Raw genomic sequence first — 24,993 nt, forward strand, 5'->3', positions numbered from 1 at the left:
ATCATCATCAGTCTTCATGGGAGGTTTTTGGTCTGAAGTGAACTTTTAATCTCCAATTTGCAAATAGTCACTCACCATATTTGGTAGTTGTCTTCAGTGTGGGATTTTGGTGAGCCTAATCCATGTTTTGAACAGTTGCGTGGGCTAGCACTACGAAAAGTGTCGGCGATAAGTAGGCTAAGTTGTGTTCCGTCATTGTTGTCTGACTTCAAAGCTGCCAGCTCACCATGCTCCCTTTCGAAATCACCCCCTCTTCCTCCAAAACCTGATAGCATTAGAATACCATCAAACACTCTTTGGCTTCCTTCCTTTGAAATGGCACTGACACTGTTTGGCACTGCAATTTGTAGACTCTAAAGAGTGTGGTATTGAAATAAATCTGAGGCCTGTAAAGAGGATGGAAATGAATACATCTCTCATGTGTTGGGTTAGATTTAACAGTTGAATATTGAGACTAAGCCTTGGCTACAAGAGACGATGAAGCTTGTTGAGTTTGCTATTGCTCCGTGTCCTGTCATGTCCTTCGAGCTTCAATTTCTTTCTGCTCACTTGTGCATTATTATCTCACAGTATTCTCTCATACCGTCTGTCTACATGGTTCAAAAAAACAAAAACTAAACAAAACTGAATCTGGCCAGAGGGATGACTTTAAAGTGTCTGCAGCTAGTGAGATAAAAGACAGATGTCGAAACAGTCACAAAGGTTAAGTGTACTAAATGAGTGCTCTGATAAGAGTTCAGACTATTAATTTTATAGTCTAGCAGCATTAACCATAACTGCACTGTGCACTTGGTGCTATTATAATAAGGGCATAATGTGAATGGACTGAGGGGCTCAAAGCCATAGTCTCCACACAACATAGTAGTAGGAAGACTAACGCAAAAAGGGGGTTTGAAATCCCAACAATATAAAACTTTTACAGTGAGAGTTATAATCAGTAGCAGCACCCTCAACATCCATCCATCCCTCCATTTTCTGAGCCGCTTCTCCACACGCGGGTCGTGGGCGTGCTGGAGCCAATCCCAGCTGTCATCGGGCAGGAGGCGGGGGACACCCCGAGCTGGTTGCCAGCCAATCGCAGGGCACATACAAACAAATGACCATTCGCACTCACAGTCACACCAATTTAGAGTCCCCAATGAATGCGTGTTTTTGGGATGTGGGAGGAAATACGGAGTGCCCGGAGAAAACCCACGCAGGCACGGCGAGAACATGCAAACTCCACACAGGCGGGGCCGGGGATTGAACCCGGGTCCTCAGGAGTGTGAGGCTGACGCCCTAACCAGTCGACCACCGTGCCGCTACTCTCAGCATTGAAAACTAAATATTGTATGGCTTTTGATATCGTTTTTTTTTTTTTTTAATTCGAACAACTTCTGCTTTGTGGTAATGGTATGCAATTTAGTATTAATGAAGACCACATAGGTCTGCTTTTTCAATATTCTATCCATGTACGGTAATTGTTCTTGAGAAAGTATTTAACAGGATTTAACTAATGATGTTGCTTTCACTTCGTTCGCCGCAGTAACTTCCATTTCTTGTTCTACGGTTCCGAGTAGTGGCACGGCGATTGAGTGGTTAGCACATCTGCTTCCCAGTCATGAGGTCGCGGATTTGAATTCGGGCTCTGGCCTTCCTGTGTGGAGTTGTTATGTTCTCTCCATGCGTCCCTGGGTTTTCTGCGGATACTCTGACTTCGTCCCACATTCTAAAACATGCATGGAAGGTTCATTCAAGACTCTAAATTGGTCGTAGGCGTGAATATGAGTATGAATGACTGTTTTGTCTATATGTCCCCGATTGAGTGGCAACCAGTTGAGGGTGTACGTCGCCTACCGTACGCCCAGAGTGAGCTGGGTTCGGCAACAGCTCACCTGTGACCCTCGTGAGGATAAGCGGTAAAGAAAGTGGATGGATGGAGCATTTTCTCTTCGCCATCACTGATAATACCGATTGCGGTGGCATCACAAAACACACAAACACAGACATACACACAAAATATGACTTTTGAGTTGTTTAACTTTGGAGGTTCTTCTGTATTACCCCTGAGATTATCTTAACCCAGACACTAGGGAAAATGCGATTACCTTTGTTGATAGATTAGGACTCCTAAGACACCTTTCAACATTAAAACCTTGGTGATAGACATATTTTTTTTATATTATATTTTTTTTATAATGTAATTGTTTTTGTTTGTGTAGCTACATTCGTATGGCCAGCGGTGAGCATTAAATGGCCTCAAATTAAAAGGCAGATATTTGACATTTTGATGTGTATGAAGCAGAAAAGCGTACTTCTCACTGTTGCTCACCGTTGTTTCCTCTTCAAAGAGAGGTGGTCTGAAATCTGCAACAATAACCTCAATGCAAAGAAACCCCATCAATTTTTTTACCAGAATAGGCCGATCTTACACCTTTATAAACAGTTTTTGATCCAGTCGGGGTCTTGAACCTGGGTCCCCCACGGTGGTAGGCGATGATCTTAACCATTGGGCCATGGCTTTTTGAACGTATATTAGTAATGTGTTTTGGCTTGGATTTTAATAAACTTGTGCATCTATAATCAGAACCAGATGGGGTAAGTATGCTATCAGAAAAGATTCAAGCCAAGCAGGAATGAAAATCGTACTAAAAACAAGTTATATAAAGCAGCATATGTTCTGAGGCAGACACTTGGAGCCTTGTTGTCCCTTTGTTGTGCACTATGAGACCCACGCAGAGTTTCACAGCACAATGTGAATCCTTGTTGCACCTGCCTCCCTAATCAACAACACGTCTACGCATCAACATTTGCTCACTTCCTGTGGGATACCTCCCTCCGGAATCCACAGTGGGGGAGGACAAGGAAATCATGTTGTAACAGTGAGGTTAGGGTGTAGGAGTGATTAAAAAAGAAAAAAGACAAAAAAAGGGGATGGCTGTGACTGGAGAATGTTAGTATTCCCAGCAGCATCAGTCAGGCGAGACTTGGTCCCATCTGAGAAGTTGGCCATTCGAAGCAAATCTTTCCAATACAGTGGAACCTCCAGCCGATCAGCCTAAATATTGGTGCAAATTTCTGGTATTCTGATAAAACCTTCCTTGAGCAATGTGGTTCAAAAGTTAAAAAAAAAACTCATCATACGTGGCATACGCATCTGTCATGGCTGGATTGACAGATTGTTAGGTGAGCCGTTCCCAATGAATGCCTATATCAGATTTCTTTTTCTTTTTCAATCGCTATACAGTTGCAAGGAAAAAAGTGTGATGACCTGGATTTCTGCATGAACTGGTCATAAACCGTGATCTGATCTCCATCCATGTCCAAACAATAGACAAAGTTTTCTGACACTAATACCACACCAACAACTACGTTTCCATCAGTGTCGTGTCGTGATGTTGATGGCTGATGAGCCACTCAAATTATCGAGTCGGATTTACACTTTTCTGAGTGTGTTTGCCATTAAATTAGCAGCCAGACATAAAAAAAATGAAAAACATTCTATATCATTATTTTTTCTACCCGTTTACGGTCTTTGACCATAAGGAATGGTGGTTGAGAAAGACCGTACTAGTTTCTTACTTATTTAGAATGCTGCCTATTAAATAACGAGGTGTTGTGGGGAAAAAAAACATTATAATTTAGACTTATACCAAAATATTCTGTTCAGTTTTCAAAGTGTTTTTTTTTACAGGCCTCAAATATTTTACCGTTTAACAAGGAATAACAACAACAAAAGAATAAAAATATAGTTCTTAATTAGAATTTTAGACCATTTGTTTCATAGCCTGATCCCATCACAGGTCAAATTAGAAACATTTATCGTCTTACCTTTACTTGATGAAGTACCTGTACTGCTTCCTCAGATAAAAAGAAAATCAGTTATTTTCCGATAAAAGTCTTCCTGTACTTCTCTGAGCTTCAAAGGTCTCTCTATTTAAATAGAGATTATTGCCCGTGAAGAAAGATCTCGATCGCTCCTATTCTGAATGAATGTAAACAGTCTTTTCAACGGCTATTGATCTGTGTTTAGTCGTGAAGTGCAACTAATATCTTTGGACATAACCAGGGGGGCCTCACTGTATGCTCACAGTTGAGGATTCAGGATTTTTGTGTAAACAGCTGGTTCAAAATGTAAACAAAGCAGCAGGTCATAAATATTAGTGTGGGGGGCGGGGGGTGGCATGTGAATTTGATCTCTTTTGGCACTTTTATTGCAACCAAGCGCTTCTTGATATTCTTTGCTGTATATTTTTATCTTCAGGGCATCTGTTTATCTGTGCAATATTGTGTGGGTCATTTGGCAAACCCTCACGTTGCTTTCTTCACAGGGAAATCAGTCGCAACGAGATTTTGCGTTTTACTTGATCGTCTGACATTCTCCCCATTTTTTTTTTTTTTTTTTATTTGCAGTTGAATTTGATGATTGTGCTGGTAATGAAGATGTGGCCTTTGAGGTGTCCGTTACCAGCTTCCGAGTCGACGGTGACCTGACTTTGGTGCCTCTGCGCGATGTGACATACAGCGGGCCGGTCATATTCATCCACGGGATTAGTGCTCATGCAGATGACATGGCACAGGTGGACATAACTGGACTACCGTCACCGCAAGCTCTCAAGGTGAGTCAACAAACGCTGTAAGCAAAACTTTGTGTGTTGAAATACAGTAAAATATATAGCTTGCGAGCTTGCATATGCTGATTTAAGGACATGCATCATGTAATATAGGCAGTAGAGATGTTTAATGTTTAATGGAAGGATTTGTCATCAGCAAGAAACTGCTTCCACTGCAAAGTTCATCGAAGCAGATATTGATGATATATTCACTTAATACAATTGAATTTTCGCCCTGTACAGTACCGCATCCTTTACAAAAAGCACCTCCTCATCTACAAAGGCTCTTCACAACTCAGCCCCCACCTACCTCTGTGACCTCTTTTAGACGTACATTCCCTCTGCTCAACCTCTGCTGGTCTCCTCACCACCCCCACCTCTTGCCTCAGCACCATTGGTGCCTGAGTCTTCAGCTGCTCGGCACCCAGACTGTGTAAACCCCCCCCCCCCCCCCCACCCCACCCCCCACCCCCAACACACACACACACACACACACACACACATCCCAAAAACATGCATGGTAGGTTAATTGAAGACTCTAAATTGCCCATAAGTGTGATTGTGAGTGCGAATGATTGTTTGTTGAGACGGTATGTGAGGATAAGCGGTACGGTTTGCTATCTTGACCTTTATTGAAGGTGAAAAGTGTTGTAATCTTAACCTTTGAACATATTGTCACCCTAACAAGATGTACGAACACACTATTAAAATCATGTAGAAAGTATTCACAGATGAGTGGAAATGTTTAAAGCTTCAAATAGACCAACTGCATCGTTCCTTTTACAACAATTCCCTGTATGTATATTGTGCACTTGTCTAAATAATTTCCATTTGTAGTGTTCTAAACGCTTGCTATGTATGAGTCATACATACAGTACACAGCTGAGAGATGAATGCAGAGGATGATACATTATAAATATATAAGTCAAGTGTAATGTCTTTGTTGAATCATGTAAAAAATATCTTTACATTTACTTGTTTGAGAAATACGTAGATGTACTGTACATAAGTTCACCAACAATATATTTTTCAATTTATTTGCAATGCGGAATATTTGTTTCCCGTAAATGTTATTCGTTCCAAATTACCTCTCAGTAGTGTTGCGCTTCAATTTCTGTTTGTGTCGAGAAAGTGAATTCGGTCGCCATCAAATACAAATTTAGGTGCCAGTGTTCCATATCCTCCATTGCCCAAACTTTTGTTTCGGTCAATTAGACTACAGTGACTTGATGGGAAAATGTTCCCAGGGACTGAAGACAAATTCTGTGTTTCCTTCAGCACTCAGAGCTCATCTTCCTTCGGTGGAGCTCTCTGTGCCGCACTGGCCTCATTTCTCCAGCTTTGCCTTTATTTCATGCCAGTCTCTTTGCGTTTCACTTCTCACCGCAGCCTCTGCTGGGTTACAGTGACAGAGTTGCATCAAATTCTTGCCGTATGGTGTTTGCCATCTGCTCCTGCATGTTTCCTTTCGAATGTTATTTGAGTAACTGTCTTGACATTTACGCGTGTGGTGCACATATTCTAACGCGACCAAAACTGCGTTGATATTGACAAATGCATTTAATGGGAAAGAGCTAATTACAGTTAACGCTACTGACTAACTTGAGTAAAAATACATTTCTGTCAAGTTTTCTGTTTTTTAAAGGCCTTTTCACACTGCACTTAGTTTTCTTAGTGTCCATCGCAGGACAGCGCACAAGGACATCAGTGCCCCAGTGCAAGCTTGGCCAGATTTGGAAGTGCTTGTGGAGCAGCCCACCTGGGAATAACGGGGAGGCTTTTCCCGCCGGTTGGTCGATTGCTGGGAACCCCCTGAAATCACTCCGCCAGCCCTCCTCCTATTGGATGTACCGTACCTGCTGATGTCGCTGCTCTTGAATTCAAATGTTTTTAATTCAAGGGCACGTCATGACAAATTCCCACATGGTACATCATGCCGCGACGCAGCACAGCGTTCCGTCCCGATACCCTCGCAACTCATACGTACACAGTGAATGGGTTCATCAATGGTGCGCTGCACGTTGCTAAGTACAGTGTGAAAAGGCCTTAACTTAGAGATGACTTTTCCAGAAAATCTGGGTCAAATTCCAAATCATATGACTGGTCTACAAGTCCCAATTAAATAACATCAGAAGATTCTCTGTCTGGACACTTCACATCTGCACAAATGAGATCACAAATAAGAGTGGTTTCTACTGAAGAAGATTTTTAACAACGCGCTTTTGCACTTGTCTACAAAGTCTGTTTATGTAGTAGCCAATCTATCTGTCAAAAAAACAAAAATCACTTTAAATTCAACAGCATTTACTTTATGGAGTCAAAAATTTAGATGAATTGATTTACAACAAAGCCTAATTAATTATATTCCTTAAGTCCTGCCACTAGTTCTTAGCTACATTAGAGGGGTTGAATATTAGAATCCCCCAGTATGATGACATGCAACCTCACACAACTCCAGAGTGTACCCTGTTTGAAAAGTAGTACATATATATACAATTTATTACTGTTTTAATATATCACCAACAGTTTTAATATACAGCTCTTCAGTTATACATTACACTTTGCATCTTATACTGATGATTTTACATTGGACTTAGCTAAAATCACATTGCATCTTATACAAATGACAATGGTTGTTCTATCATAACTAGTTTATATCTTTTAGATATTGCAACCAAAATAAATACGTGGATTCACGTCTTTGTCTAGCTTCTAATTAATTGTTTTGATTCGTGTTGAATTTTGTTTGTGAATGAGCCAGAGCAGAGAGAGACGAAAACAATTGTTAGCAGGCCCCGGCCAGAGAGCAAAAACCTCCCTCAACTAATAGCAGTGTCCTCACGAGGGAGGTTATTTTAAAGCTCACATTATTTCACCATCAATTAATGTGCTCAAACTCCACGAGCTTAGGGTCTCGTATAATCTTCCATCTATTGTTCCTTTCTTTATTCACGTTTCGTGTTTCCTGTCCGCTCCCCGCCTCACGCCTCTGCACCGTCTCAAGTTGACCATTGGACTTTTTCTTTTTACGCCTTGATAACTAACAGATTTGTATTTAAACAGTTGACAATAAGTCGGTGGTTTGTCTTACCTTCGAAATGGGTCTGCTGAAAACCTCTCAGCAAGAAACTGAGCTTTAAATCTCTGCTTGAGCACTTAGTCAACTCGTTTGTCATAATTGAGGTGAGTGGGTGTTATTTGACAGACATTCCTTTTTGATCGTGAAATATTTGTCAAAATTGAGGTGACTGAAATAAATATCAAGTGCAAAGAAAAGTTCTAATCCGTGTTTTTCTTTATTCCCTCTTAAATGCTGAATGGAAACATCCAGTGACAATTTTACTAGTACGGTGACGGTTTTACTGAGGAAAGGTGGAGATAATATTCAATTCCATGAGCTATTAGTTTGTTTTCAGACATGGCCAGAGGCGAAAAGGAGGCTGTAAAAAGCTTTTGCTGTGCACAAAAGTCTGAATTGAAAGAGATCATATGCCTAATTGTGGAAGGGTCCATTTCAATTTCACAAATCCATAATCCCGAAATGGACTGCGTGTGTTATTCTGCGATATTTTTTTGTCACAGTGCACAGAAGAGCAGTTGTGCAGAAAATATTCTTGCCTTGTGGGGGCACAGGCAAGCATCATTCAAATATAACAACTGATAAGTGGGGAAATATTCCATGTCCATAAACCTATTTATTCAGCTTTTGTTATGTTTCCTTCTTTTATTTTGCAAATGCAATGAATTCAACATTCCATCCACAGTAATATTTAATTCCTGCAAAGGCAAATAGATTGTTCTTTTACCCAGCTTTGAATGTCGACTAAGGCCATCTCGCATACACCGCACAGCAACACACATTATAATCTTTTTCTGTCACCATTCTACTCAGTAATTCTTTTTACTGATTTTCCTATTGGCTGTCCTTTTCTTACTAGATTCAATCCTATTTATTCACACCATTTGGTTAGAAGGCTTGACATTTAATAGGCTCTGCAGCATACACATTATTTGTCAGTGTTTATGGTTGGATTTATTGTTAGTATGGAAAGCAAAATGCTGAACCTCACGTAAAAGTGCAAACGACACAAAATTTCACTGTGAAAAGATTATACAGTCAGCCATGGGTCATTCCTTTGATGAGAATTGTATCAAATGTATTGACGGAGCAAAACTAAAGTAAGCAAACGTGCACTTGTACTGAACTTTCATTTTCATTTTAGTTTTTATTTCAGTGCATTGACATACTGTACCTTTCTACTTATAAGACATGGTCCAATAACTAATGTAATTCAAAATTAAAACTGTTTTTACACACAGTAGAGCACATACGTCAAAGACCAACAGTTCCATTCAATTTGAATGGACCATTACCGTAATTTCTCATGTATAATGCTATTTTTTTTCCCCAGAAAAATTGTCAAGTCAATAGTGCCCATTATACATAGGTATAGGGGGGGAAATGGAAAAACAACTTTCCCCAAAAAATATGAAATTGACCAAATTTGGACAAAGGAGGTTGTGACCTGACGCCAGCGTTATAGTGGACGGTTGGTATAATCAACATTATAGCTACCTGTGATTACATAAGAAAAAATAAATCACATTGACTCAGTGCTAATTAACTAAGCTAATGAAATGTTTGAGTGAGACAGTTTCTCCTTTACTTGATGGCAGATCAAAAATTTTCCTCCACAATTATATGTACAACCTTGTCACCACTGGCTGGGGGTTGGCCTTGATGTTATCCATTTCTCACCAGGACTCCAACACATTGTCAGAAATGAGTAATGACACTTCTCAATATAGCGATGAAAATAAAAATGGCAGAACAGACAAGGACGTGACTTTGCTGCCACAGTAACTCTGGACTCAGATGACAATGACAATTTCCTTTCTCATGGCTGTCTGCCCATATGCAACTGTAAACTTATACACGCACGCATGCATGCACGCACATTGGCACACCCGCACAAACACACATGCACACACAAAAATACACACATACAAACAGTCACATGGAATTGTTTTTGTTTTTTTATTCAAAGAGTACAGTACACCTTTTGGAAAATATTGGTTCAAATGAGAAACAGTTCAGGCTGAAATTAAATTCTACACATATGTTGTCTTACTTAATTTACTATGTTTATAATTTATCCGTCCCCAGTCGTTATGTTATTGGGGGGTGGGAAGTATTGGCTCATTGACATGAAATAAACCCCTCCCACCCAAAAAAAATGTAGAAAATTAAATAATTATAATGATAGTAATTTCCACCAGTGTTCCATCTATCCATCCATTTTCTTTACCGCTTATCCTCACCAGGGCGCGGGCGTGCTGGAGCCTATCCCAGCTATCTTCGGGCGAGAGGCGGGGTACACCCTGAACTGGTCGCCAGCCAATTGCAGGGCACATCGACACAAACAACCATTCACACTCACATTCACACCTACGGGCAATTTAGAGTCCTCAATCAACCTACCACGCATGTTTTCGGGATGTGGGAGGAAACCGGAGTGCCTGGCGAAAACCCATCCAGGCACGGGGAGAGCATGCAAACTCCACACAGGCGGGGCCGGGATTTGAACCCCGGTCCCCAGAACTGTGAGGCAGATGTGTTAACCCCTCACCGTGCCGACCACCCCAGTGTTACTAGTGGATATTAAGTGCACTGTAATTGTACATCATTCGTGCATTGTGACAGACGAATGTCAGAGACACCTGGGAACTGTTTTAGATTGTTCTAAAAAATAAACATAACATGTCTTCTTTAAAAGTGGGTTGCAGTGTTAAAACTGAAGGTTTTAATTAGTGCTGGGCAATAAGGCCTAAATGTGATATCACGACCCCGCCCCCATGTTGACTCGATCTTTATTGTATTAAAGCTTCGTCATGTATGAAAGCGGACCAGACCAAATTTATTTACATGATAAAGCAGGTGTATTTAACAATTATCAACATCAGAAATATATAGATGACTTTTCTTTATTTTTGATTAAAATTGCATTCATGGCAATGAGTGCAGAGTTGCCAACCTATAGAAATTCACTTCAATAACAATTTGTCTGACTTTCCATATGTCCATCATGTCAGGAACATTACTGCGGGACAGCTATTGCAGTATATCATGTAATAGGGTAAAATAATTCTGCATACTGTTCAATTGCATAATATAATCATCACTCTAGTATTGTAATTGTTAATGAATTACGGCATCAATATTTGTTATTTTAATGTAATGTACTGTATTTCTTAGGGTTCGGCTCTGTTGAATGGGTTCATTACTTAACCCTTAGGTAGCAACAATGCACTTAAACAAGCTCAGTCTGAAAAAGAAAATGAAGAAGAACAAACATGACATCATGTCAAATGAATAAAATGCGGTGATCTGTAAATAATTTGCATAAAACAAAGAAATACAAGATCGATTGATGAGAATGCCACATTGAACAAACGCAACTGTCCGGAACTGGTAGCTCAGACAAACTTTGCATGATCGCTCATGTAACAAAGCTAGCTGCTACATGCTAACATAAACAAGCCCCTGAAGCACTTTAGGCAAACTACTTTTTATCTTCCTGCACCGTTCATGGAGTAAACATAAAAGCACAAGCGCTTCAACTACCACCATGATCGCTATGATGATCGCTTTACAGGAGTGGCACTCTTAAGCATGATACATACATGATTACATGCACACACTTCATCCATCCATCCATCCATTTTCTTCACGTGATTTTACACTGATATGCCTGTCTTGGTCGCAACATCTTTCATACACGTTTTGCAAATTACTGTACCAAATGATAGATGTTACATGCCCTTTTTGGGACTATTTCTTGCTCGCTAGTCGCTAGCATGTCCTCCATGTTGTCTCCGTGGAACAAGAGCTGGGTAGGTGGCCCCGGGTGTCCACCTGTGGGGGCATCCAAACGGCTTTGGGTGGGCATTACAATTAAGGTCGCACCCACCCCCGTCAACAATTTATTTTAGGGGCCATCACAAAAGCCTTGTGTGCCCCGGACATCGACACACCTTTTCTCTCTCCTGTTGGAGTGTACAATCAATGTACAATCCAAGAAAAATAAAAAATAATTAACAGAAATGTTGCTAGTTCCGCGTCCTCCTGAATCCTTTCAGCAGCCTGAGGTCCTTCGCTCTGCTTCTGTTCGCTAATCTTATACCCAGTTGCTGGCAAACGAGGGATGGGTATTTTTGTAGTTACCTGGTGATAAATATTCCGCCATAGTTTCAGCAAATCTCCTGAAGCCCAAGGTAACAGGTCAGCGTGAGGCCACGGGGATATGAGCGCCATGAGTGTGCCTGCGAGTGCACGGCAAATGATTGACATGTCATCAGTCACGTCTTCTGTCTCTGATTTGGGCCAAAGAGGGCTAATTTTTTTTCAGACATCATTTCACTCATGTGCTACTGTACTATCAGGTCATACTGACAGTTTTAACAAATATGACAAAAAAAAAATATATTTTTTATGGCAAACTCTTCATTTAAGTACTAAAGACCATGGTTGATTATTGGGTAGTAGTTTCATTCATGTACAGTGACATCGAAAAACAATTTAATAATTTAGTGTAAATAGAAGAGAAAAGCCTACGATTGGCTAGCAACCAGGGTATTCCCTGCCTCTCACCCAAAAGTTAGCTTGGACAAACTCCAGCTCCCTGTCACCCTCGCAAGGATAAGTGGGGGAAAAAATGATGGATGAATTACAAAAAAATAAAATAAAAAAGATTGGTTCAAGCAAAGACTTTTCAGTTCCCTGGTGGCATGGTGGACTTGGGTATCATTGTCTTTACATGTGGCCACTAAAACCTTCTTGGCCTTCTGATCTCATTTATAAATGCTGTATGTCACAGCTAAGACCTCTGCTTTATGGCTTTGATGTACTTATCCCTGGCCACCGGACTGAGGTCGGAGTTCTTACAGCCTGTGCTTAAAAGCCCATCATCTAGCAGTTTAACAGTTTCATGTCTAGTTTAATATTTTTGTCTTTGACATTTGGAAGGTCATACCTCAACGGGTTTGGTGAGAGTGGACACTTCAGATATCACTATGTGTATCTCGGCTGGTTCTGGTCTGGCTGTGCTAATGATTACTGTTTGATTATGTTTATCTGACCTTTGGAAGGGGAGTGTGAGGTAAAACGGTGAGTGCTTGACGGATGGAAGCCTCACCATTACCGTCTTCGCTTCAGTGCTGGCACTGCTTTAGACTTAGTTTTTGCCTCTTGCCTGTTCTTTTTTTAACTTGGTGTATGAGACACGCTAACAGCCAAGAACAGCGGGGTCAACAAGCAACAGACAAACAAATCCCTGTTTATGCACACACCACATTTGTGTGCGGCCAATACATAGTGTTGCAGTATAGGCTATTAGAAAAATGAAGGACAAAAGAGGATATCTGCATTGCAAATGAAACCCCCGAAAACTGCCTGCGTCACTTCATCTCATATCATCTTACACCATCTAAACTGATCTAATTTGGCTGGTCGCCCTCAGGAAAATGTGGAATATTAGAGTTGATGTTTCTTCATCTGCCAACACGAGAGAGCACAGGAGGCAACATTTTATTGCTCATGACATGGTCTTTTAAGGGCACATCTAAAACCCTTTAGCCTGCCCATGAATCTGTCATTTCTTTAACTGTGTGTCAAATTCCAATCAAGTATGTCTCCAAATGTGGATACTGTAGCAGTAGGCAATGTGTGCAGCCTATTAGGCACCGCACGTACTAAATCAAAAAGCTGTGCTAATGAGCCAGTCTGAGTCTGACTGATGAGTGCAGGTCAATATCGGGTTTGTAAATTAGACAAACTATTCATTATGCAGATTTCAAGATACGATATCCATGCAATGCTTTGATCACAAAATGTGTGAAGTGAAAAGGCCTTTTTGTGTGGCAATGTGACAAATTTAATTCTGTTCAGAAATAATTCTGTTTTCTTGGTCCTGCACAAATTAACACAAGAAAAAAAAAAACAAACGTGCTGATTTGTGTGAACCTCAAGGAGCGAGAGTTGTTGGCTTAATGAAAGGATTTTCCGCTAAAATCTCCACCATGTTCACTAAAGACCTGAGTAATGTCCAGACTAGATTTGTCACTTCCAATTATTTCACCAAATGTGATAGATTGCGTGAGAGCCCACCCATCCCTGAGCAGTCACATTTGGTCCCTTTCACTTCAGTGGTGAAATTTTTTTTTCCAATTCTTTTTGTTTAATACAAGTCAATAGGAGTGGATGACCAGAATACTCCATCTCTATGTTCCACAATCCACTTTAACAATTTCGGTAAATCTCAATCCCTCATTTACAAGGTCCTCGATCCTGTGTTGACACATTAGCCTCTCCCTCCAGAAACCCAATCGAGGAGTCGAGGGAATAAATTGAGCATCAAGGAGACTTATTTAGAGCAATGTCCTTTCCTCAGTATTGTTGTTTCATAGAGATGTCAATTAAAAATGATGTGTATTATAGCAGTATTGTCTACGCAGCTGTGTTATTACAGCTACAACATACTGTATTGCTCGTCAACCTTTGTTTTATGAGAAATTTGAAAATTTGATTCATAAACAACTTTATGGACTGTACCGGACAGTGCAAATTCACTAATAAAGGCGCTAGTGTGACCACAAACCAGTGTAATAATGAGTTATAATTAAATATTTCTCCAACAGATTTACTTACTTACGAAGCATGATTTTTGGGATGTGAGTGGAAATTGGAGTAAATGGAGAAAATGCACGCAAGCACGGAGATAAAATGCAAAAGTTTCAAAAACAGAACCTCTCGACAATGAGGCAGACAGGATAATGACTAGCTCACAATGCTACCTTCACAATTTTATTCGGCTTTGTTGAACTCCAAATTGTTGTGCCACTTTTGGTGTGTTCAACTTAATAAATGGGCAGGGGTCAGTACACAGGCAGGCGATCCGTAAAGGCAACAGTATCCAAAAAACGTGAGGCAAAAAAGCGAGGTCAATAATCAGAACAGGGTCTAGTCTCACTATGAGTCGGTGATGTGGAAACAAGGAATGCTGGAACGTGACGACAAGGTAGAATGAACTGGCGACCAGAAATAATGAGACAGGAGGTTAAATGCATGGAGTAATTGGGGTAAAGGAGGGACAGGTGGGGAAGATGCTCTTAGGAGCAGGTGTGTACGATACAGGGGGAAGACAACAACCATAACACACACCCATGACAGTTTGAGGCAGGCGAGTCAGACTCCCGAGTGTTCGGCCGGCCCGGTCCGCACCGGGAACAGGTGGATTCGACCGAAGGGAGGAAGGAAAAAAGGGAGTAGAAGCAGGAGGCCAACGAGTTCCCAGGCAGGACGTCTCTCGGGTGTCTCTGTTTGCCAGACGTTCGAAGCGGGCGCGTTGCGTCCGCCTCCGTCCCCTCGGACTGAGTTCGGGCCCCCAAGCAGGGTGGCTCGGAGCGCTTGCAGTAAGCTGCAGCCGGGGCTCATCCGATGTGTCCTTGCCACCTCGGGTGAGGTGGGCGTCCTGCCTAGCCGCTGTAATGGCCGGAGCGGGTCAAAAAGGGGGGGTTTACCCCCCCTCCTCCTTTTCTACCACCTTTGCGAACACCAAGGGGCTGGACTGCCTTTTGCCATTATTTTAGGATTATTTTGTGGTTTAAAACCAGTGGAATAAAATATTAATTATTGGATTTAAGATAACGAGACCATCTCCCCACCCTGCATTGTTCCACACTCATCCTCTTTCATACCTGTAATGACTGTTTCAAATGTTGTGTGGTGTGGAGAACATTACATCTGGTTCAGTTAAAAACATATTTGACGTTAGACATTCAAGTTTGCAGCAATACAGTCACTACTGGCATTCATGTAAAGTTCTTAAAATATTAACTCCCAGTCGAGTCACAGACTGTCTTATGAACCCATGTCTGTAGTGTCGTTCCATCGCCCGTGGGTGTCGCTGTTGCCTGTTCCAACTCCCAAGTGGTGGTATTCAACAGAGTGGAGGCGCCTTTGTTGGTGCAATCCTTCGACTGGCGGGGAGTTAATTAACTTAGCGTCCAGGGGCGAACTCGGCATCCTTGGGTCTCTGCATTGAAGGGCCAGGCAGCCGTGATTCACTCAGAGTCGGCATGGCAAAGTAAATGTCTTTGTCTGCTTGTGACTCTGGAGTCTGCTTGTGACTCTGGAGTTAACATCTACCTTGGCAGGGAGTGACGGTAGTGCAAGGCTGGGGTGACTTCTTTTGCGTGGCATGTCCGCTACACGCTGTATTTGAGAAATAATTACACACCCATGTATAATACGCACCCCCAAAGTTGACCTCAAAATTCTGGAAAACCCTTCTACCTATGTACAATGCATTTTTATAATACATGATTTTGCTTCTACCCCTATCATCAAAACATTAAGTATTATCTGTATTTTGTTCTTTTTTCAAAGAATTATTCTGAAGTTAAGCACTTTATTTGAACACCTAATTCTTTTTATTTGCTTTCTCTTATTTTGAAATTCTCAGCCCTACTTTTCTTTAGTAAATGAGATAACACCCAGTTGTGCTCCTATGTTTGATTACCCAGACAGAATTTTTAAGATGTGTACAGTTGTTTAACGAAAACATGAAGGGCCAGGTGAAACACAATTAATTTTATTTTAATGGGATTCAAATTAAACGGTCAAGCATTTCAGAAAATCATTATCATTAAACAAAACATAAACATAAAGAAATTAATGATGGTTTTTGTTCAGTCATCAGTCGTATTTAAAAATAAATAAATAAAAAACAAAACAAAAACTATATTTCACAAATTCTGCCAGGGTTTGTAAACTTATGAGCACAACTGTACATATATGCAGTCATACGTCCCCCTGTCATATTGGAATGAAAGTGTAGGCTATACCTTTGTTATAACCACTAGGTGGCGGTGGCATATTAGAATGAAAGTGTACACCTTTCTCATAACCTCTAAGTGGCAGTGACATTTTGGAATGAAAGTTTACATCTTTTTCATAACCTCTAGATGGCGGCATAAATTTATAAAATGGGAAGGTTTTTTTCCATTTCCCCCTATACCTATGTAAAATGCGCACTATTGATTTTTGACAATTTTATGTGGAAAACAAATGCGCATTATACACGAGAAATAACAGTAAGACAAATTATGGTAGGCATTCGTTTTTGGAACATGTGCGTATGCATGCGTTTGTGTTTCTCCGGGCTTGTATCCAGGTGTGTGGACAGTTTCCAGGGTCCCTTCTATTGTAGGTCATCATCCTTATGTTAGCAGACAGGATTCTGCTTCCTGTTCGTATGTCAATGACAGAGTGTGTGTGTGTTTTTTTTCCATTCGCATCCAAGCAGTGTGTTGGGGGAGCATGTCATTGTTCACAAACAAACAACAGCAGAAGGGTGGAAGATGAAATTAGTGGATGCAATTGTGTCTTGGAGAGCTACAATCTGTGATCCGCTCCTTCTCCCTGAACACGGTTTCACTTTGTCAAAACCATCTGCCGTAATTGTTACCGGTTCACTACAGTAGTCAGTAGCTTGTTGTGTATGCCAATGCGTGTTCCATTGTTTTTTGGTGTCTAAAATCAAACGGAAAATGTTGCCAAATCACATTATCTGTGGTTTGTGTTCCTGTCTTTTGGTCATGTTCCTCATTATGGTAATAATAATCGTAACTATGTGGTTATAGTTGTGTTGACTTGATCAATATAAGTCGAATAATGGCAACAAACCCAATGCAATATGGTCTTCATCTGTTGTACATTACTGCCTCATTATTCTTTTAAATACCTCCCTCACCTTTTCCTCACAACATATGACAAAAAGAAACGCCTCTAACTGTTTCTAACCATTTTAAAATTTGTTATTGACTGCTTGGTAGGAGTGGGTATTCCTTATTCGGGGTTTGAGGCAATTGTTTATTAAGATGCACCAATAGTTAAAATACTGTGGTTTCTCTGTTTTAGATGCTGGGTCTGCCACATAGATTGAAAAGAGCCCTGCTGGTTCCTCCAATGATTGTCACTGAGAACCAGAGAGCCCCATTCCCAAGGATTATTGGCAGGGTAAGAAAAACATGACACTACCCCAACTCTTATTAAATATCAATATGCCTCAGTCACCCAACTGTTTTTTCATATTCATGTTGAACTAACCCTGTTTTTCCCCTTAGGGGTAGGAGGGGGGGCGGGGGGGGGGGGGAATTCTTGAAGCTGTCAGTTTTATATATATGCATTTCACATAAACACACAGATCCAATTTACACATATGCACAAAATGGATTCTGCAAGCCAAACACAGATGTTGAACTCGGGATGATGTTCAACAGTTTTACCTAAGCAGATTTCAGGTTCAGTGTCTTGTTCAAGAGCAGCCTGACATTGCTCAGGCAGCAGGCCTGCATTTATCCAAAGTGTGCATATTTTCGGGTCATAAAGAGTCTCAACTGCAAACAAGTCCCTGCAGTTTTACAGTACCTGCCACACCCAGACTTTTGTTCCAAATTTCACCATTCACAGCAATGTTATGTAAAACAGCATAGCTTTATTAATTAAGGACACTGGTATTAAAAGCGGTGGAACGGGGAATGACTGGTTAGCGCGTCTGCCGCACAGTTCTGAGGACCGGGGTTCAAATCCCGGCCCCGCCTGTGTGGAGTTTGCATGTTTTTTTTCCCAGGTACTCCGGTTTCCTCCCACATCCGAAAAAAACACGTGGTAGGTTGATTGAAGACTCTAAATTGCCCGTAGGTGTGAATGTGAGTGCGAATGGTTGTTTGTTTAAATGTGCCCTGCGAATGACTGGCGACCAGTTCAGGGTGTACACCGCCTCTTGCCCAAAGATAGCTCGGATAGGCTCCAGCACGCCTGCGACCCTAGTGAGGAGAAGCAGTACAGAAAATGGATGGATGGATTTTAAAAGCTATAATGATGATGAAGCTGCAAACTAAATCCTACAAGATCGCAAATTCAAAGATGTCAGGCTTCAATAATGGCTAACTACGCAGTTTAGTCTAAAACAACAAACACATGTCGACCTAAAGACAGTTTGTAAATAATACCGAATGGACCAGTATGCACCTATTGTAAAACCTTTTCATACACAGACAACAACAACAGTGCAGAACTGTAATATTTTGTTTTGAGGTTTTAAGACTAAAAAAAGGTCAATGTTTATCAATTTGGTCATTCAGAACTTCTACAATTTGCTCAGGCAAACAAACTTTGTGGGAATTTAGAAATTGTTTTTTCCCCCAGATTACCCATTTACAAGTATTTGCATTTTAATTGAATTTTATCTGTCTTACGTTCTATATTACTCATTTTGAAAGTGGAAATATTCTCCTGTTCTTGACGTTTCAGACAAGAGGAAACATGTTTCGAAAAATGGATGGAAGATTTGCATCATGTCCTTCTCCCCTAATTTCCCTGCAGGCCATTGACAATCGAGCTTGTTTCAAGAAGGAAATATTACACATCACTGCATTAGTCGCACATTGTATGTTACTATATTCTCTGTAAAAGTCTTCCGAAAACAAATGAAATAATTTCCTTACAGAAGGTGAAAAGCAAAGTCTCCGTTTAGCATTTTAGACCCTGAGCAGACTGATGATAAAATCTATAATGTATTAGTGTCTCCATCTTGTTTGTTTCAGATAAGATGGGACACAGAGAAATCTCCCTCTGCTCTCGGTGACTCTCGTGAAAGCTGTCACATGCTCAGCTATATTTATGATAATGATACTCCGGAGAGAGCAATAGCGCAGGGCCTTGCACCTCGATCGTTGTTGTGCCGGTTTCGATACGGCCTCCCCATCTGAAGAGCACTGATTTAACAAGCTGAAACATGTGACTTTTTGTTAAACTTCGGCATTCACTCGAAGTTGTGCAAAAGGACAATGAAAGTCAGCAGTTAAGTTTGGTCTATCCTTTATCTATGTATTTAAGATCCAGCTAATGATTCAACCGTGAGCTCCCATCTATTTCTCTCCCTTCCCCATTACCTTTTTTCTTCTTTCAATTTATCCCTCATTCTCACATATAGTGCCTCCATCCCTGTTTTACTTGACAGGATATACTGTTACGTCAAGTAGAAGTCATATGTCTGTGACACGGTGAAACTGATTTTCCGCAGCAATAGTTTCCGTCGTCTTATGCAACCTTTCCTTGCTGCGAGGCAGCCATTCATTTTTCATGCTTTCTCCATCTTATCTTATGATAGAAGTAAGGAGAAGGAGATATGGGCAACTGTCATTGGACATGTCTGATTTTGTGCACGCGCGTGTGTGTGTGCGTGTACAACTGGGACTGTTATGTCTGTATGGGGGGGGGGACCTAAAGGGCCAGAGCATGGTGTTCTGACAGCAGGTTCCGGGGGAAGGTTTGGAACTGTGCTGTTTATGTCACACATCCTGCCAGTTTCGAAATTGTTTTGATGGCGAGGTCTCTTCCCTGCCCTCTCTGGGGACACCAACACAAACTGAATTGTGCAATGGAATCCCCCCTATACGATTAAGGTTTGCCCCAAATCATTTTTTTGCTCATGATTGGGTGTATCGAGTATCATGGTGCCACCACACCTTTTTTCTGAAGGCACCATCGTCCCCCTCGGCCATTTTCACTGTCTCCAATTAAATGCAACAAAAGTAATTACAGTGGAAGCTGGACGGTCGAACACATTCGCTCACCAGATCCTGATCAACGGAGGATTATTATTATTTTTTTATCCCCCCGTCGTGACTATTGGAAATATAAATTAACAGCTTAATAACTTCAATACCTTTTAATAAAACATCTACACTAATATAGAGGACATGTTGCCCATTTCGACCATCATTTTGAACTTCTCTACCTGCTTATAGAGTAGCTAGCCCCCCCCCCCCAAGATAGTATAATAATGATGATAATAATAATAATAGGCAAAAATCTATTATGCAAAGCCTCATCATAAACGTAACATTCATACACATTTCAATAACTGTGTGAATCTACTATGACATTTTCACACTAATGTAGCCTGACAAAGAGATTTTATGGCAAGCTGAGCAAAATACATGATTTCAAACCATGGCCGCCTTCGCTATAGAATGCCTAGTCCATTACTGGTTTGCCAGTTGGGTCGGGAAACTCCACATCAGCACATCTGCTCCTCTGAGACAATGGAAACCCAGTTATCTACTTAAGCGCCACAGTTATTGATGCAGTTATTGATCTCGTGTGTCGCAACGGTGTCTTGACATTGCACTGATTACCCAGTTATTTCTCGTGTAAACCTTCAAGAAATACCAGTTAGCTTTCGCTTACCACATTTTCAAGGCATGGAACCACAATTCTGAATCTCCCTTGCAGAGGTTAGTACTTCTTTTAGCATAAATACACAAAACGCACCCCAAAAAAGCAAAACACACCTCCAGTATGATTCTCACTGAGCTGATCGGTCTCATGTGATATATTTTTATTATTTATTTTATTGATCATTATTTTATTTATTATGTAATTTTGCATTACTTTAGAGGCCCTATTTTACAGAAAATGCAGTCAAAGTTTAGAGGCTCCACTGTACTGAATGCTGGGGCTTTTATGTTCATATAAACGCCATAGTGGACCCCAGCGAATCGCCATGAATAATTGCTGCTCCCCTAAAAGAGATTGGCCCCATCCCCGCATGCTGCCAGATCTCGTCCGATCTCGGAAGCTAAGAAGGGTCGGTCATGGATGGATCCAATACTTGGATGGGAGACCACCTAGGAATACCAGGTGGTGGGGTTGGGCAGTGGGCCAGTCACCTGCTCCTGTAAAAAACTACAGATTACAGAAACCGCAATTGCGGCTTAATGTGCCTCATGTCATTGAAAGCTCTAACTAAGACTGATTATAATTGCCTATACTGAAATTTTAAACAATACATTTACCACAAACTACGATTCCAAAACACTGATAGCATTTCAAATGCTTGGAAACATTTCTGTAGCCTTAAAAATACAGTACATTACAGTAAAAGGCTTACACAAAGCATTGTCTTGTAATGATGACCTGCATGGCAAACGCGGTTGCGATGTCTTCCCAACACTACCTCACGTTCTTGTTTGTTGTAGGTTCATTCAATCAGTTAGTAGCTTGTTGCTTTTAGGTGTGAGTTCAGTGCTTGCACTCAGTCATATTGTGCCTGAAAGGATGCAATTTGACTGCAAAAGCAAGCTTTTATTCACAACTCAAGGCAACAAGAAGTCATTGTCAATGAGCTTTCAGTTTTCGATAGTGTATAGTTTATAAAGGATACTAGAGTTTGAAGAGTGTTCAAAGCATTTATAGAGTTTGGAGATAGCTTGCACAGTAGAGCGAGCAAGCGTAACGGACTACACCTCGCGTGGTGCAAGGCGCCACTCCTCGGAATCCTGATAAAACAGGTTGCCGAACGCTCCACCAGCGGCCTGGGCAATTAGCCAGGCTCTTGTTGTACTCGACTCTCAACCCGGGGGACAGTGATCGGGTGAAATAATTATCATTACCTCAGATGTTTTAATTAGGCTTGTTTGTCAAGAACTGTATTTTCCATTGTTTCTTCTTTTATTCAAAGGTGACATGTTTACTGTGTTCCAAGGAAGTAGGGTACAATAGCAACACGTACGTAGTTTCGACAGTATTTTGCCATGAAAATATGACAAACATCCATCCAACCATCCATTTTCTGAGCCGCTTAAACAACATTATAATATTGTAGGATCTTAATTGTTTAAATGTAAAGTGCCATCCATCCATATAAATATCCATCCATTTTCTGAGCCGCTTCTCCTCACGCGGGTCGCGGGTGTGCTGGAGCCCATCCCAGCTGTCATCGGGCAGGACGCGCGGTACACCCTGAACAGGTTGCCAGCCAATCGCAGGGCACATACAAACAAACAACCATTTGCACTCACATTCACATCTACGGGCAATTTAGAGTTGTCAATTAACCTACCATGCATGTTTTTGGGATGTGGGAGGAAACCGGAGTGCCCGGAGAAAACCCACACAGGCACGGGGAGAACATCCTACACAAACAATAACAATAAAATTTTCTGACTTTTGACATGACAGAAAATTGCACACATGCGAGATTTCTAGCAAATAGCCCCAAGTAAATCTGCGTACAGGCAAATATGCAAATGTCGAACCGTGAATACATTGTGCATCATTGTCATAGCCACAGCATTTAATCTTGACAAATAATAAAGCGTAGAATATACAGCTCAGACATTGGACCAGTGGGCAGATTTGGAGAGGGTGAATGGTGTCTTTTTTCTCAATATGCAAAGATATTGGTTTATACTCTGCTGGGTTCTGTTGCAACATGCAGTATTTTTTCCATCCTTGGCCAGTTGCTTTCTCTCGCTGCCAAATTTGGTTTGGAAGTAAGATCCTCAGTTTTACTTGGATAAACACACGTCCACTCACGCAATGCAAATCAAAATGAAACATCCGCTATGAAATACCAACATGCGATGTCAAGCTATTGTTTGTGTGACATCACCACAAAAAGATGTCTGTGAGAGTGATATAGTAGTTTGCTCAGAGCCCCAGGTAAAATATAAAACCGAATAAATATGTCCTCTGTAGCATTCATTGTTTCAGCACTCTTTGCATCCTGGTTTGATCCTCCCCTCAGCCTGTCTCCTGTCCAACAGGTCGTACGTTTGCTTGGTTTAATTTTCTCTCCCCACATGCACTTTTCGTTTTGTTTGTACTTTCAACGCAACTGGCATTCAACAACACACATGCTGTATCTTCTGAACACAGAACAGGCACATTGTATTGAGGAATATTACAGCATCATAACGTAAGCGGCTTCTGGGTTTATCATTGATTCAAAATTATTTGCTTAATTGTCTCTGCAAGATGAAACAAAAAGTCCTATCCCCTGCCTGCCATCACCATCCCGGCCCCCGCTACCCACACCCTCAGCTCATTAGTTTCTTTTAATCGTTTCTTTTTTTTTTTTTTTTTTTTTTTAGGCTATGAGTCATGTTTATTTGCAGATGCAAATTTCAAATCCTGCCTGGACTGCAGGACAAATGGAGCAGGTGGTGATATGCAATATGATGAAAGGAGCTTAAAACCAGGCAAAGCAATAAAAAACAGATTTGTCAGGTGAGAACTCCAGAATAGACGCTGACCTAATGTAGGCCTCTGTTTTCCTTACCTTCTTCCGTTACCAAGCCAATGCAGAGAGCCATTACCTTTCTCCGTGGCTCCAGGCAAAAAAGCTAACTTTTATATCAGCTCTACCCTATATGACTGCTCATAAATCCATGTTTTATTGTTTTTACCTTTTAAAATGTTATGTGGTTCTACATATGCCGCTCCATGTTCTGCTAAACAGCTAAAGAAAATGTTATTGGTTGGTGCGTAAACATGTATTTCCTTTGGCGATCAAATGCACATTTCCATTGCTTAGGTCACCACACCGATTACCATTTAAGTGGAGAAGAAAAGAGACTTGCCAAATGGTGAAATTGAGCCGGTCACCATTACTCTGGAGGTCAAGAGCTGAAAGTTTTGTTTGTTCCAGACCGCCAGTCAGCCTCCGATTTTAGGAGTATTTTGAAATAATAATTCCCAAGAAAATAATCTCAATTGAAATAATCAGTTCCACTGTCAGCATAATGAAACATTTATGAATGTAATTAACCCATTTGCAATTGACACACACAAGTGTAAGTGTAATAATAATTGTGTCACATTTTATATTCAAATCTAAACATTAATAATAAACAGAAAAAACTTTACATGAACCTCAATCACAAGTGATGACACTTGGGGCAAAGAGTCCAAGAAGAAAAACTTCCATTTAATCCTTTGACGCTCACTGGCCTGAGGTCTTTGTGTACTCTGACATCTCTTGAAGCATTAAGAACTTTGGAAACTTTTGTGTAACTTTACAGGGATATTTTCCCAGAACATTTTTGTCTGAATTTTTTCATTTCAGGAGTGTTCAACTTTCAGGGTTGTACCAGACAAGGTTGACAATAAACGTGTAATTTTATCCAGAATGCACGCGTCAGACTTGCACAATACATTATTCTGATTTTAATATAAAATATCAATTAAACTCTTTGATGACATCTTCAGTATTGCGGAAAAATGATTACAATTTGGGAAGAAAAGTAATCAGGAGACTCACAGCTCATAATTACACAACTTTTACACGTGAAAACAACATTATGAATGGACTTTGCATTAAACATTTTGCTTGAAAATTTCTCTGAAATAAACTGAAGGCGTGCCCTGCCATCGGCTGGCGACCAGTTCAGGGTGTACCTCGCCTTCGCCCGAAAACAGCTGGGATAGGCTCCAGCGTGCCCGCGACCCTAGTGAGGATAAGTGATTTGGAAAATGGAAGGCTAAACTGAA

At 40.9% G+C, this 24,993-nt stretch overlaps 1 protein-coding gene across 1 annotated transcript in view; it reads left to right on the plus strand.

Annotated features, from left to right (window-relative positions):
* Positions 1–24,993, plus strand: part of cdh13 (cadherin 13, H-cadherin (heart)) — a 279,998-nt gene that overhangs the window by 107,534 nt on the left and 147,471 nt on the right. Inside the window, exons 3-4 of the mRNA XM_061677140.1 lie at positions 4,393–4,598; positions 17,572–17,670. Coding sequence (XP_061533124.1) covers positions 4,393–4,598; positions 17,572–17,670 — 305 coding nt within the window. The remainder of the gene's footprint in view (positions 1–4,392; positions 4,599–17,571; positions 17,671–24,993) is intronic.

The sequence above is a fragment of the Phycodurus eques genome, chromosome 5 (assembly GCF_024500275.1).
Source record: "Phycodurus eques isolate BA_2022a chromosome 5, UOR_Pequ_1.1, whole genome shotgun sequence".
Lineage (NCBI taxonomy): Eukaryota > Metazoa > Chordata > Actinopteri > Syngnathiformes > Syngnathidae > Phycodurus > Phycodurus eques.